Source organism: Girardinichthys multiradiatus, chromosome 14 (assembly GCF_021462225.1).
Source record: "Girardinichthys multiradiatus isolate DD_20200921_A chromosome 14, DD_fGirMul_XY1, whole genome shotgun sequence".
Lineage (NCBI taxonomy): Eukaryota > Metazoa > Chordata > Actinopteri > Cyprinodontiformes > Goodeidae > Girardinichthys > Girardinichthys multiradiatus.
Window position 1 is genome coordinate 36,192,039 of NC_061807.1, and position 11,827 is coordinate 36,203,865.

Genomic DNA, 11,827 nt, shown 5'->3' on the forward strand with positions numbered 1-11,827 from the left:
AGTTGAACAAATAGACGAGGACAGATGGAGATAAAGAGATAAAAATGGAAAGATAAAGATGAATATATAGACAGACAGATATACACACGGTACACACCCCCCCCATCTCGAGGCCAAATCCTAGTGGGTACACTGAGGTCTATCAGGTCTCTTAAGAAGCATTTCTTCTGCTTTCCTCACAGAACAAATTAACACATAATATTATCATATCATGAGCTCCCCGACTAAAAAGGAAAAATACATTTTATTACAGTTTGTGTCCAAAATAAAAACAATATAAATATATAACAGAAGCATAATATATATTCCTGACTCAAACCTGAATGATTTTATAACAAAAAATAAAATATGTATAAATTCCACAGAACAGCAAGAAAGACGGACAGAAAGGCTCAGAAACATATTTTATTTCAACAAATCTCTTTAAATGTCAACTGACCAGAGGGTTGGGGTCCAGCAGTTGGGCGAAGACGTATCTCATGAACACCGTCATGTGTGCCGGTCGTGACTTCAACAACTCAATGTCCTGGAAGGGACCGTCCATCTATGAAACAGAGGGGATGATGACATGCAGCGATGAGATCGGATGGAAATTTAAATATGGCAAAAGAAAGAAGTGATAAAAAAAAAACAACACCTCATTGAATGCATAGCCATCATCATCTTCATCTAGGTCCTCAGGGCAGATGATCTGAGAACTTACACCCTATGATAGAAACAGATTGAAAAACAATTCATTTAATTGGCTGAATGCTGAAACATGACGACTTGTCTTTATTTATTGCAGCACAAAAAAAACGAATGACACAAAAAAATGAATGAGAACGAAGAATGGAGCCAAATGTGTGTCCGTCTCACCATGTCAGACAGGGTGTGTGTGTCCGAGTTCTGGCGTCGGTCATAGTGGGTCCTGAAGGGTAATGAGGGGGAGGAGTTGGGACTCTCTAAGGCCTGAAGGAACGGGGACTGGGGGAGGAGTAGAGGGAGCGAGGATGAGGGCAACGGGATGAGCGGACGGTCACATGCACCAACACACACGAACAAGCGCAGCCTGTTCTGACAGGACAGCGAAGCTTACCTCCAAGTCTCCTTCACTGGAGTCCATCGACAGGCGTCCTGTGAAAGAACAGGAAGCTTTGTAAGAACCTCTTGAAAAAAAACCCACTTGAACATGAGTTGGATCAGCAACTAAACAGTGCTTTGCAAAAGCAGTCACACCCCTTAAACATTTTCAGATTACAACCATAAACTAATTTATTCTACTCAGATTTTAAAGAGATTCACCAACACATTATGGTGCTTTGACATGGAAGTAAAAAGACACATGGTTTCCAAAATCATCTACAAATACAAATATGAAAAATGTTGCATGAATCTGCATCCAGTCCTTTTAACCTGACACCACTAAATAATATCCGATGCAACCAACTACCTTCAGATTGGCTGATGAGTGTGTAATCTAATCTCAGTATAACATCAGGTGCTCCCTGAAGGCCTCAAAGGTTTGTTAGGGAACATCAGAGAACCAACAGCAGCATGAAGACCAAGGAACACAGCAGACAGGTCAGGGAGAAGGCAGTGGAGAAGTTCAGGTTATAAAACAATATCCCAAGCTTTAAACATCTCCTTTAGCTCCGTTCAATCCACCATCTGAAAGGGCTGCAGGCCCACCAAACACGGCCGTGTAGCTAAACATGAATCAGAGATGGTAGCTCTACAGGAGACCCAGAGCTCAGGTGAGACTGAGAATCTGCTGACAGGAAAACTATTAGTTCTGCACTCTGACCAAGAATGGTAAGATGGATCGCTTTTAAAAAACAAAAACGATAAGAAGTCCTGTTTGTCTGCTAGAAGACACGTTGAGGGAAAAGGAAATATGTGCGAGGCGGTTCTTTGGTCGGATGAGACCAAAATTGAAGTTTTTGACCAACATGCAAATCTCTGTTTGAAGAACTTCTGAACATACTATCTGCACCGTGAAACATGGTGATGGGGGCATCATGCTGGGGGGGCAGGGGGCAGCAAACACAAATGCATGGCACACTTTTTTTTTAAAAGCATCCTTTTACTTCCATTTCACAGTTATGCACTACTTGGCGCTGGCCAATCACATTAAACTGGGAGGAGGATCAAGGGATATGAAGACTTTCAAAGTGAAAATGCACCTAAAACAGTTTGTTTTTTTAAGCTTTACATAAACAGAAAGAAAACAAACCTTCTCCTGCTTGGATGTAGCTTGTGACAGATTCTGACTGCGTTCCCTCCTGAGAGGGCACAAGGAAACAGTCACCACTAATTATATCAGCCAGTAGTCATCAGATGTCAATGGAGATTTAAGAACCAATGATGCACAAGCAAATAAAAGAAAAACAAGTAATGGTAAATAAACCCTGAATTAGACAAAACATGGAGATAATGGAAGCTGTGGTAAGAGAGAATCACACTGCCTCCAACTGTTACATTTCTAGTTAAAAGTCTAGGATCATTCGAGCTCTCAAACTCCTCCACCACGTAAAGGTGGCGTTTCAAGGAGGGGTAAACCCTGAACTTCTGAACTTTAACAGATGGAGACAATGTGATTCTCTCTTGCTACAGTTTCCATTTTCTCCCTGTTTTGTCGAATTTAAATACTTTCTTGTCTTTTTAATCACAAACTATAACAACAAGGGAAAGAGATCCATCTGCTCACCTGATTCTGAATCTTGACCCTGACTTGGTGAGCTCTCCTCTTGGCGCTTTCAATCCGCTCCTCCAGCGATGGTGACGGTTTTCTCAACCGCTCGTCCATCAAGTCCTGCAGAAGAGTAAAGTTCAAGCACAATAATGAAACAAAGTTTGTGAACTCTGAACAATTAGTGCCATTTTTTTTTTTAGAAATCCTACCTGGAGTTCAGCCTCTTCCTGCTCCAGCATTTTCCTGAGTATCTGACTTGCATGTTTTTGCACTTCTGGATCCTATATAAACATATTGTCATTTTAATGGTTTTCTTCTTGTTTTATTTAGCCACAAGCGTGCTTCATCTAGGGCTTTAAAGGTCTTTATGCTCTTCCACTCACCTGTAGCGGCTTGGGTCCAGTGATTCTTTGGGATGGGGTACTGCCTGGTCCAGACGGTAAGGGCGGAGGTGGAGGGGGCTGACCCTCCCCAGCCAGAGAAGATCTCTGATTGGGTGCAGGGTCTGTAAGGAGGGGCTCCAACGGCACAGAGGTGGCTGATGGGGGCTGCCCTTGTAGTGTCAGTGCGACATACGGTCCAGCTGCAGGACAATAGCACAGACTCAATAAAATGAAGAAAAAAAAAACAGTTAACGGTTCAAAACACGACCCCAGTCGACGTTTTTTCAAACTCACATTTTATGAGCTTTACCACCTCCTGGTGGGTCATGGAGGACACCAGAGAGCCGTTCACCTGAGAGGCACAGAAGGACACAAAAACACTCAAAACAAAAGGAAAACACCAACTTCCAGTTAGAAAACTGTATCAAAGGGAGCAGTGCAGACCTTAATGATCCGGTCGCCTTCCTGAACCCCAGCTTTGACTGCAGCGCCACCTGGGAGGAAGATTAGGCATCAATCGAGCAATGAATAAAAACTACTGGAGGCTGTACATCATATGATGGATGACTGAGACAATAAAATTATAAAGCCCAAATATTTAAAGAACTAAATGCCAAGTTTGAAGTTCTTCACATGTACGTTATTTTTTGTGTCCTTTCCAGGCGGGTTAGACAAACAGTCAGGTAAGTCTGGTTGCCTTGCAGTTTAAAGTCAGATTTACTTTACAATAGGGGGGAGAGTGCGAATATCCTATTTTTTATTTGACCTCATTGACTGAAGGTGCTTTACTGACTTGATGTTGACAACAGGACAGTCCAGGGGAATCTCTGCGATTAATTTGCTTTGGTTGACTTTCACACTGAGGTTTTGAAAGGGAACCAAACCTTGTGGAAAACATCCTGCAGTTACAACAGCTGCTGTAACAACACAATACGAGCAGCTAGCCAGGCGGTGACCTATCTAACACTCTGTTCGGTTTAGATGCAGTAGTAACCAAAAAAATATGTAGAGCTGAGCTTATACAGAGGCGTTGTCAGGATTTGAACAGTTTCAGATCACATTTATGAGGCGTCACTTCCTCTCTTTGGTTTCAGTGAACATTTATGTGCTTTATTTTGCATTGTAGGCCGACTGCAGCAGGGTTCATTTACAAGTGAACCAAAACTGAGGTTTGCAGGAAGACCGAAGCCTGTTTGGTCAACACCATGGTCCATTTAAAGCGGCTCTGGCATGAAAATGCCCTTGCTGTGAAATAATTTAGTTTAGCTTTAGTGTTTCTCCAGCTTCCATTTTTGCTCGACCTAGGTGGGTGAAATTCCCAATAATATAAAAATTAAATAGCTTTCTTGGGTTTTTTTGTTTTTTTTTACAAATAGACTACCTGGTTCACAAACTGGGTTTTAAAGAATCTAAGTAAAGAAGAATTAAGTTTCTTTTTGACCTGTCAAGTATTTCAGATCATGAACTGGAGCCAATCAAAGAACAGGAAAAGAAAAGTTCCAATTCTTTCTTCATGGGTCATTTTATTTTACTGTTAAATTAGAGATGAAGAGAAAATAACAGCTATGTCGAGTTGAGAGGCTGTTGTTTCAGGTTATAAATGTTTTGAAATAGGTGCAGCTTCGACATGATCTTAATACAATTCTGGCGATAAATAAGGAAGTTGTGGTCAATGCGAGGATGTTCTGTCCTGCTTTCTCCAGCCTCCACCAGAAGGGGGCAGTGGAGCTTAGAGCTGAAATTAAAATCCCAACCAGTGGACTTGGAGGCCGTCCAAACTTTGTGTGAAAGCCAGCAGGATGATAACAGGGGAGAAAGGTGGCGTGAAACTTGTTATTGGATTTCCTTGTTGACTACTCTGCTTCTCTGAATCAAGCTGCACTAATTGAACAAAACTGAAAGCACAAGACCGATGAACACCAGAGTGCATCAAAGTGAAACTTATAAAGGATCACCGTTTTAAATAGGCTAGCTTTCTTTTTGATCTCGGTATATAGTTTGATCCGTCACATTTAATAACATTATCGGTGAAACACAACATCCAATCACAGATTATTTTGGCACTTAAATCAACAGCATGTCAAGTTACACTAATAAAGAGAAATCTTAACTTTAGTGGTGTTTTTTTACTCGGTCCTACAGTTCAAGTAGAACCGCAAACTTCAATGAATTTTCAGGGATTTTATGTGACAGACCAACACACAGCAAAGACCACAAACTTCTTCCAAAAAGCTCTGGGTGTATCTCGCTACCAGCTTTGTACAGCTAGAGACAACAGATTTTGTCAGTTCTTCTTTCCAAAATAGCTCAAGATCGGTCAGATTGGGGAGAGTGTGAATGAACGGCAGTTTTCAATTCATGCCACAGATTTTCATCTGCCTTTAAATCTGGCAAATCTAACACATGAAAATGCTTCAGTCTATTAGACAAAATGTTTCAAACTATTCCATTGTATATTTAGGGTCACTATCGTGACCGGAAGGTCAATCTCCGCCCCAGTCTCAAGTGTTTTGTATTCTTTGACAGTTTGTCTCCTGGGACTGCCCTGTATGTAGCTCCACCCTTCTTCCCATCAACTCTCACCAGCTACACTGTCCCTACTGAAGAGAAGCATCCCAGGAGCAGCATGTGTGGTGTGGTAGTAAAGCAGATATATGACGGCAGATCTTTAAGGAACCCTTCTGGGGTCCGAATCCCAGCTTATTGACCTTTACTGCATGCCATTCCCTCTTCTCTATCTGGCCGTTTTCTGTCTTATAACTGTGAGTAAAAGGCCACTGAGACGCCACAAAATCTTACAAAAAAAGGAATCACCTCCCCGCAGCATGAGCCTGCCAATACCATGTTTCACTTCAGAGTTGGTTTGCTCAAGGTGATGTGCAATGTTACTTTTTTTCTCCACATAGTTTTGCACATAGTCCAACAGGTTCCATGTTAATCTGATCTGACCAGAGAACCTTCTTCCAGATGCAAACAAGCATTCTTACGGATTTCTTTCAACAACAGCTTTCTTCCTGCTGCTCCTCCATTAAGGCTAGGCTAGTTCACTACTCAGGTGACTGCTAAAGGCAACTGGTTGCACTGGATTTTATGTATGGGTATCAGAGTAAAGGGGGCTGAATAGATATGCATGCAAAACGTTTACATTCTCACCTGGTCGGACATTCTGCACAAGCTTGATTCTCTCTCCGCACACAGTGAAGCCGAAACCAAGTTGGTCCTTTTGCACCACCACACACCTCTGGACCAGACCAGGACCTAGCCAGAAGAGAAAAATACCGGTTCAGTTTGACACACACAGATAACTACGGTACTACAACCGTAAGGAGTAGGGAAGCCGTAGTTACTTGCACTCTCGTCTGCCGTCAGCTCTCTCTGTTGGCTTGCAGGAGCTCTGCGCTCCGAATCCCCGATTGTCAGACTGCTGAGCCTGAGTTTCAATGAATGAGAGACAAAAGAGCAACTAAGCATAAAATTATATCAATTTAGAATAAGAGAAAAAGGTCTGAAGGCTATGTTTGAAGACAATGCGACCCAATAAAAACAAGAGAAAAATGAGAAGCGATTGGAACAGAACCTTATAATGAGAAGCAGAACATAAAGGAAGAGATACAATACAAGGGAGATAGGATCTTATATGGGATGAGAAGATGAGTGCTGGACACCACCAAGAAAACAGTGGACAGGAAAACTCACCAAGCAGCAAAGGGGCTGAAAGCGAAGCATGGCAGAAGAGAAGGAAACAGATAAACAGAGGACAGAGAAAAGAGATTCAGAATCACAAGCATGGAGAATTAAACGGGCCAACAGAGGGAAAGCCCGTTCAAACCATCGTCAGCTCCTTTCTCTTCTCTGACGCACAAGAGAAGAGTTTTAATTTAAAAGGTGTTCGATGAATGAACAGAATAAACACAACCTACTGGTGAAAAGCATGAGAACAGTCTGGTTTAAGGGTCAAGGTCCAAAGAACGTATTTCAAACAGAAAACCGGGCTGCAGGCTGTGTGCATTTCTCCTCATATTGTAAATGTTTTTCGAGACAGGCCCACTTAATGTTTAATGACTGAGGCGAGGTTCAGGGAGATTCCAGTGTTTGTTTTCCGATACAAGACAGTAGGAAGCAGCTGCAACTGAGCAGAGTCCAATAAGGTAATCAGCGGGAAAACGAATGAAACGTCTCGACTGCATGCGATAAACGGCAGCAGCAGGAGGTAATAACTCTGGAGGAGAGGCTAGTAAAATCTGATTTATCAGAAATAAAAACTATTAAAAAAAGACCTTAAAATACAAAGAACCTTAGGGGGAATTGTAACAATTAAAAAAGCGACAATAACCTGGTTGCAGAAGTATCCAAACACTTGGACAAATACTTTGTTTTATGCACCTTTTGATCCAGTCTTCTTGGGTACACGATCTGATGAACCTGAAATTTATGTAGGATTTTCCTGACATTTGCACCCTGTATCTAAAGCCATAGAGTGGTTATAAGGGATCAAAATGATCTTATTATAATAAAGGTATCAGTCAGGAGAAGGGCAGTGGAGACCCCCTCCCCCCATATGATAGAGTCAAATGATACAAAAACAAAGTGTTGGATCCTGATAGACCCCTACCAAAGAAGACTGAATGCTATTTTTAAATCAAAAGCTGCTTTAACAAAGCATTAACTGTTTTAACTGTGCTTACTTATGCAACAGGGTTATTACAGCCTTTTGATTTTTCCTCCAACACGTGTGGTTTTCATTTGACTTGAACAAGATAGATGTCACTATGAAGGTGGAAAAAGTTTTCTTTCACGTTTTCATTACTTTTGTTCATTAAGACTAGGCATTAGAAAAATAATCTCTGAAGTTCCACTAATTTTACACCATCTAATAGGAAACTATTTTCAGATTTGATTTTTTTTCCCCACTTAACTCGGACCAGTGAGTCATTCAAGCAACTAAATGAAAATGTTGCATGTAGGATGTGATCATTTGAGCACATTAAGCACATATGACATACGTGTGACAATATGCTACCATGGAAATGAGTGAAGAAGCAGCACAAGTCCAAAGAAAGACCTTGAAAGAACTCCAGAGCAGCTGGGAAACCTCATCAGCATCACTTTAAAAGGTGACAAGAAGCTCTTGCTCACTAATGAGTCTCCAGTCAGAAGGTTTATCCTTGTCTTTCCCAAGACAATCAGATATTATGAAAAGAAATAAAAACATATGTCTTATAAACAAAACTTGGTTCCCTTTTGAGTTTTTGTTTGTTTGCTCAAATTAAATGATCAAATTAATCCCATTTTAGGTTAAATCTATTTAACCAACCTGTGCCTAGAGGACGACATTCAGATAAGAGTTACAAATCGACTGGACAGATGTTTGATAAGTTACAAAGTGAAGCTGCGTCTCCAATTAATAATGTGTCTAAGGTTTAAATTGACACTGCCATGACCCGAGTCGGTTAGGTACAGACATCTGTCGATAAAAGGTCCCAGATGGATTCATTATATAAATGAATGCTACATATTGGCCCGAAGGCTCAGCAGTTAACTCCAAACACTCATTTTACAGAGCTGAGGAACACGCTGTTCATTAAGCTTTTGTCTTCACATCAGAAACTGGAGCTGCACTTAGATAGGAAATGAGCTAAGGCTGCACGATATTAGAAAGCCTTGCCATGGTGAAATTATTGATCAAAAATATGATAACGATATCAGTTGCGGCGAATGTATTTTCCTCACTTGGACACTCAGTTTTATCAGGTGTGGAATCCAACAGGCTAAACATTACCTGGCACTTGAAATCCAAGTTCATAACAAGATTTATCAACCAACAGTTATTGCAGTCCAAACAGCCCTTTGCGACATTCCCGCTGCTCACACTGATTTCACGATGAAGATATTTTTGCGATATGTTATGCAGTCCTATTAAAAGAAGAATGGCCAGTGAGTCCTATCAAAACAGAGGATACAAATACTAGTGCTAGCCTAACACTTCAGCCAACCGGAGCAGAATGTCAATCTACAAAAAAATAAATAAATAAATAAAAAGTACCTTCATTTGTTGACAAAATATATGTCACTTTCCAGAAAAGCAGATACTGCGATGCCTAGAATGCTGCTGGTTAGCGGGTTAGTTAAGGTAAGGTAAGGTCCAAGGATTTAACCTCTTCTTTTGTTCATATTTAAATAATCTCTGAGGAAATTCAGATTCAGATGGACACATCTGTTTCAGAAGGATTTTGTCAACTTAGAAGCGCAAACAGATCAGATGATGACATCCCCAGTCTTTCAAATGATCTAAACCAGGAGTCTCCAACTCCAGTCTTTCAGAGCTACTGTCCAACAACTTCCAGAGGCATCCCTGTTCCAACACACCTATATCAAATGATTACCAGGCCTTAGCCGAATTTGACGGCCTGCTAAAGATGTAATTCAGCCATTTTCAGGAGTGTTGGCGCCTGGATGCATCTAAAAGTTGCAGGACAGTAGCTCTCGGGCATTGGAGACCCCTGATGTGGACTAGAAGAACAGTCAAACTAGAGTTAACTGTGACTGACCTTTCACTCGCATATGTAAACATCATATTATTAAATGATGTTGGAGATGGTCGATAACAGAAACCCAAATGTTCTACATGGACACATCTGACCTGCTGGATGGGTTAACTTATGTGTTTTGTTTCACAGCAGTCGAGTTCATGGTGCAATCTTTTGGCACCACTATCATCCCCACACACTCAGACATGAGCACTCATTCGGCAGTAGTCCTACCTGAACAGGTGGGTGTTTGTTACTGGCCACCTTGCTGTCACATGACACACAAAGACACTGTAGCGGGAAGCATTGGACGAAAGCATGAGAACGCACCAGGAAAAACAGTGAACAGTGGGAGAGACAGGGGCGGCACATGATAAAGACAGAGGTGATCACATACACAGTGTGGGTGATGGAAAAACATCAAGTAGAGCACAGAAGGTGGAAAGGTAAACGCAGCAAACAATCAGAATGATCCTGAAACATCTCTTCCAGGTAAAGTCTACATAATGTGCCCTCTCTTCTTCCAGATGGCAGTTTTACCATCCCTAAAGTTAACCTGTTTGACCTGTTCTTCCCACAGCCAAACCGGACCTCGGTCTGTTAAAAAACGTCCACCACATTTTTATGGAAGGCACTGAGATAAGATGCTAACATCAGAACTCGTGTAGACGCAGAGGATCGCAGGCTCATACCTGTCCAGGGTGGATGTGGGCTGGCGGAGGCTCATGTCTGCACTCCTCTTCTTCCTGGTGTTGGGATCAAACACGGTCACTGGGCCTCTCTTATCTTCATCACCACGTCTTTCCCCTTTTAGTTAGTAGTCCACACAATGGGGCTCTGTGTTGTGCTTTGATCAGTCCTTGAAGCTACTTGGATGCTGGTTCAGATCAAACAGACAGTCCCTCATGTTCCCATACACTGTAGGATTTCCCGTGAGGTCAGCCGTACATAAAGTGCTGTTAAAACTAACCAAAAAAAAGCTGTCAGTATTTACCCGATAATGACAAAAGCAGGAAATATTAGTGGCTTAATGTTGTGGTTTCGCTGTAGTGAAAATGGAAATAAGACAGTCTGCTTTCTAAAGGGTCATTAAGCATGGATGAATGGCTGAAATGTCTGACAGTACAGTAGATCAGCATCCGTGACTTCTGAGCCCATTACTTAAGTCAACGGAGTCACTTAGACCTTAACTTTAACACCTAGCACTGCTGTTACAGATAACAACAAAGGATTAACTTGAATATTTAGTGCTAACCTGCAACCAGAGACTCTGACCCGCACACTGTCAGGCTTGTTTACATGTGGAGCTTCTAGCAGATGCTCCAATCTAACTAATCCTCTCCATATATTTTGTTTTCAATTGTGTCGCATGGCTACGTTCAAACTGAAGCACAAATACAACTGTGACAAACCGAATAAGTACAATTTGCGGCGGCCTGCTACATCCAGCCAACGTTAGCTAAATTGAACTGCCACTACCAGTAGGCCTCTTTCGACCAGCGGCATGGCGTTAGAAGGCACGCCGACCTTTAACGCCACGTCCTCGGCTTGCAGCCGCACCAACGAGCCGACGAGCTAGCGAGCTAACCAGGCAGCTCTGCTAAACGAAAGCACCACATAACTTCGGCTACATTAAGATACGTGGATGTTAAAGGCGCTAGACTCCTCGGTATGTGTAAATCCAGTTAGATATATCCAGGAGTCCAGGTTTGTTGCAATTTCAGACGCAGAGTTGCATGTCAGCGAGGATAGCTGGACGCTATTCCAGTGGACTTCCAAATCACAAGCAGGTCCTCTTTCCAAAAAACAAATGTAATCAGGGTTTGTTACCCTGTCAGGGTGATAAAGCGAAAAATCAAAATGTAGTTATGATCTCCGTCGCTTTCGCTACATTCCCAGATCTTAAAATAATGATATCTACTGTTGTGTTATCTTGCTCTCCTGACTGCTGATCAACCAGCACATCTTCAAAGATAACTACTACAAAAACAGTTGAAACAGCGACACCCTATGGAGAAATATGAAACTTGCAGCCGATGCGGTTTGGTCTAGGAACATCAGGCCGGAGGTCAGTGCATGTTGGTGGCGCGTTTGGATTCATATTCATATATTTAAAAAATACTGTATTAATCCCACAGGAAAATTAGTAGTTGGACAAGCTCTCGTTATCCAAATATCTTCAAAGACTGAGATGGTGAAGGCTATTTCAGGACTCAGGACATTTGCTGTCTTGTGAAAAGGAT

At 41.9% G+C, this 11,827-nt stretch overlaps 1 protein-coding gene across 7 annotated transcripts in view; it reads right to left on the reverse strand.

Moving 5' to 3' along the window:
* arhgef11 (Rho guanine nucleotide exchange factor (GEF) 11) overlaps positions 1–11,565 on the reverse strand; it is a 30,657-nt gene extending 19,092 nt beyond the window's left edge. For 4 of the 7 annotated variants that reach the window (XM_047385558.1, XM_047385559.1, XM_047385562.1 and 1 more), the window contains exons 1-14: positions 10,277–11,565; positions 6,754–6,768; positions 6,405–6,487; positions 6,211–6,315; positions 3,502–3,551; positions 3,352–3,409; positions 3,058–3,257; positions 2,884–2,955; positions 2,690–2,794; positions 2,216–2,264; positions 1,079–1,116; positions 859–966; positions 638–706; positions 440–544 (exon numbers count right to left, since the gene is read on the reverse strand). In XM_047385558.1, the coding sequence (XP_047241514.1) occupies positions 440–544; positions 638–706; positions 859–966; positions 1,079–1,116; positions 2,216–2,264; positions 2,690–2,794; positions 2,884–2,955; positions 3,058–3,257; positions 3,352–3,409; positions 3,502–3,551; positions 6,211–6,315; positions 6,405–6,487; positions 6,754–6,768; positions 10,277–10,311 (1,092 nt within the window). In that variant the 5' untranslated portion in view covers positions 10,312–11,565. The remainder of the gene's footprint in view (positions 1–439; positions 545–637; positions 707–858; positions 967–1,078; positions 1,117–2,215; positions 2,265–2,689; positions 2,795–2,883; positions 2,956–3,057; positions 3,258–3,351; positions 3,410–3,501; positions 3,552–6,210; positions 6,316–6,404; positions 6,488–6,753; positions 6,769–10,276) is intronic. The other 3 variants (XM_047385557.1, XM_047385560.1, XM_047385563.1) reach the window with 3 other exon arrangements.
* Between the last annotated feature and the right edge of the window lie 262 nt (positions 11,566–11,827).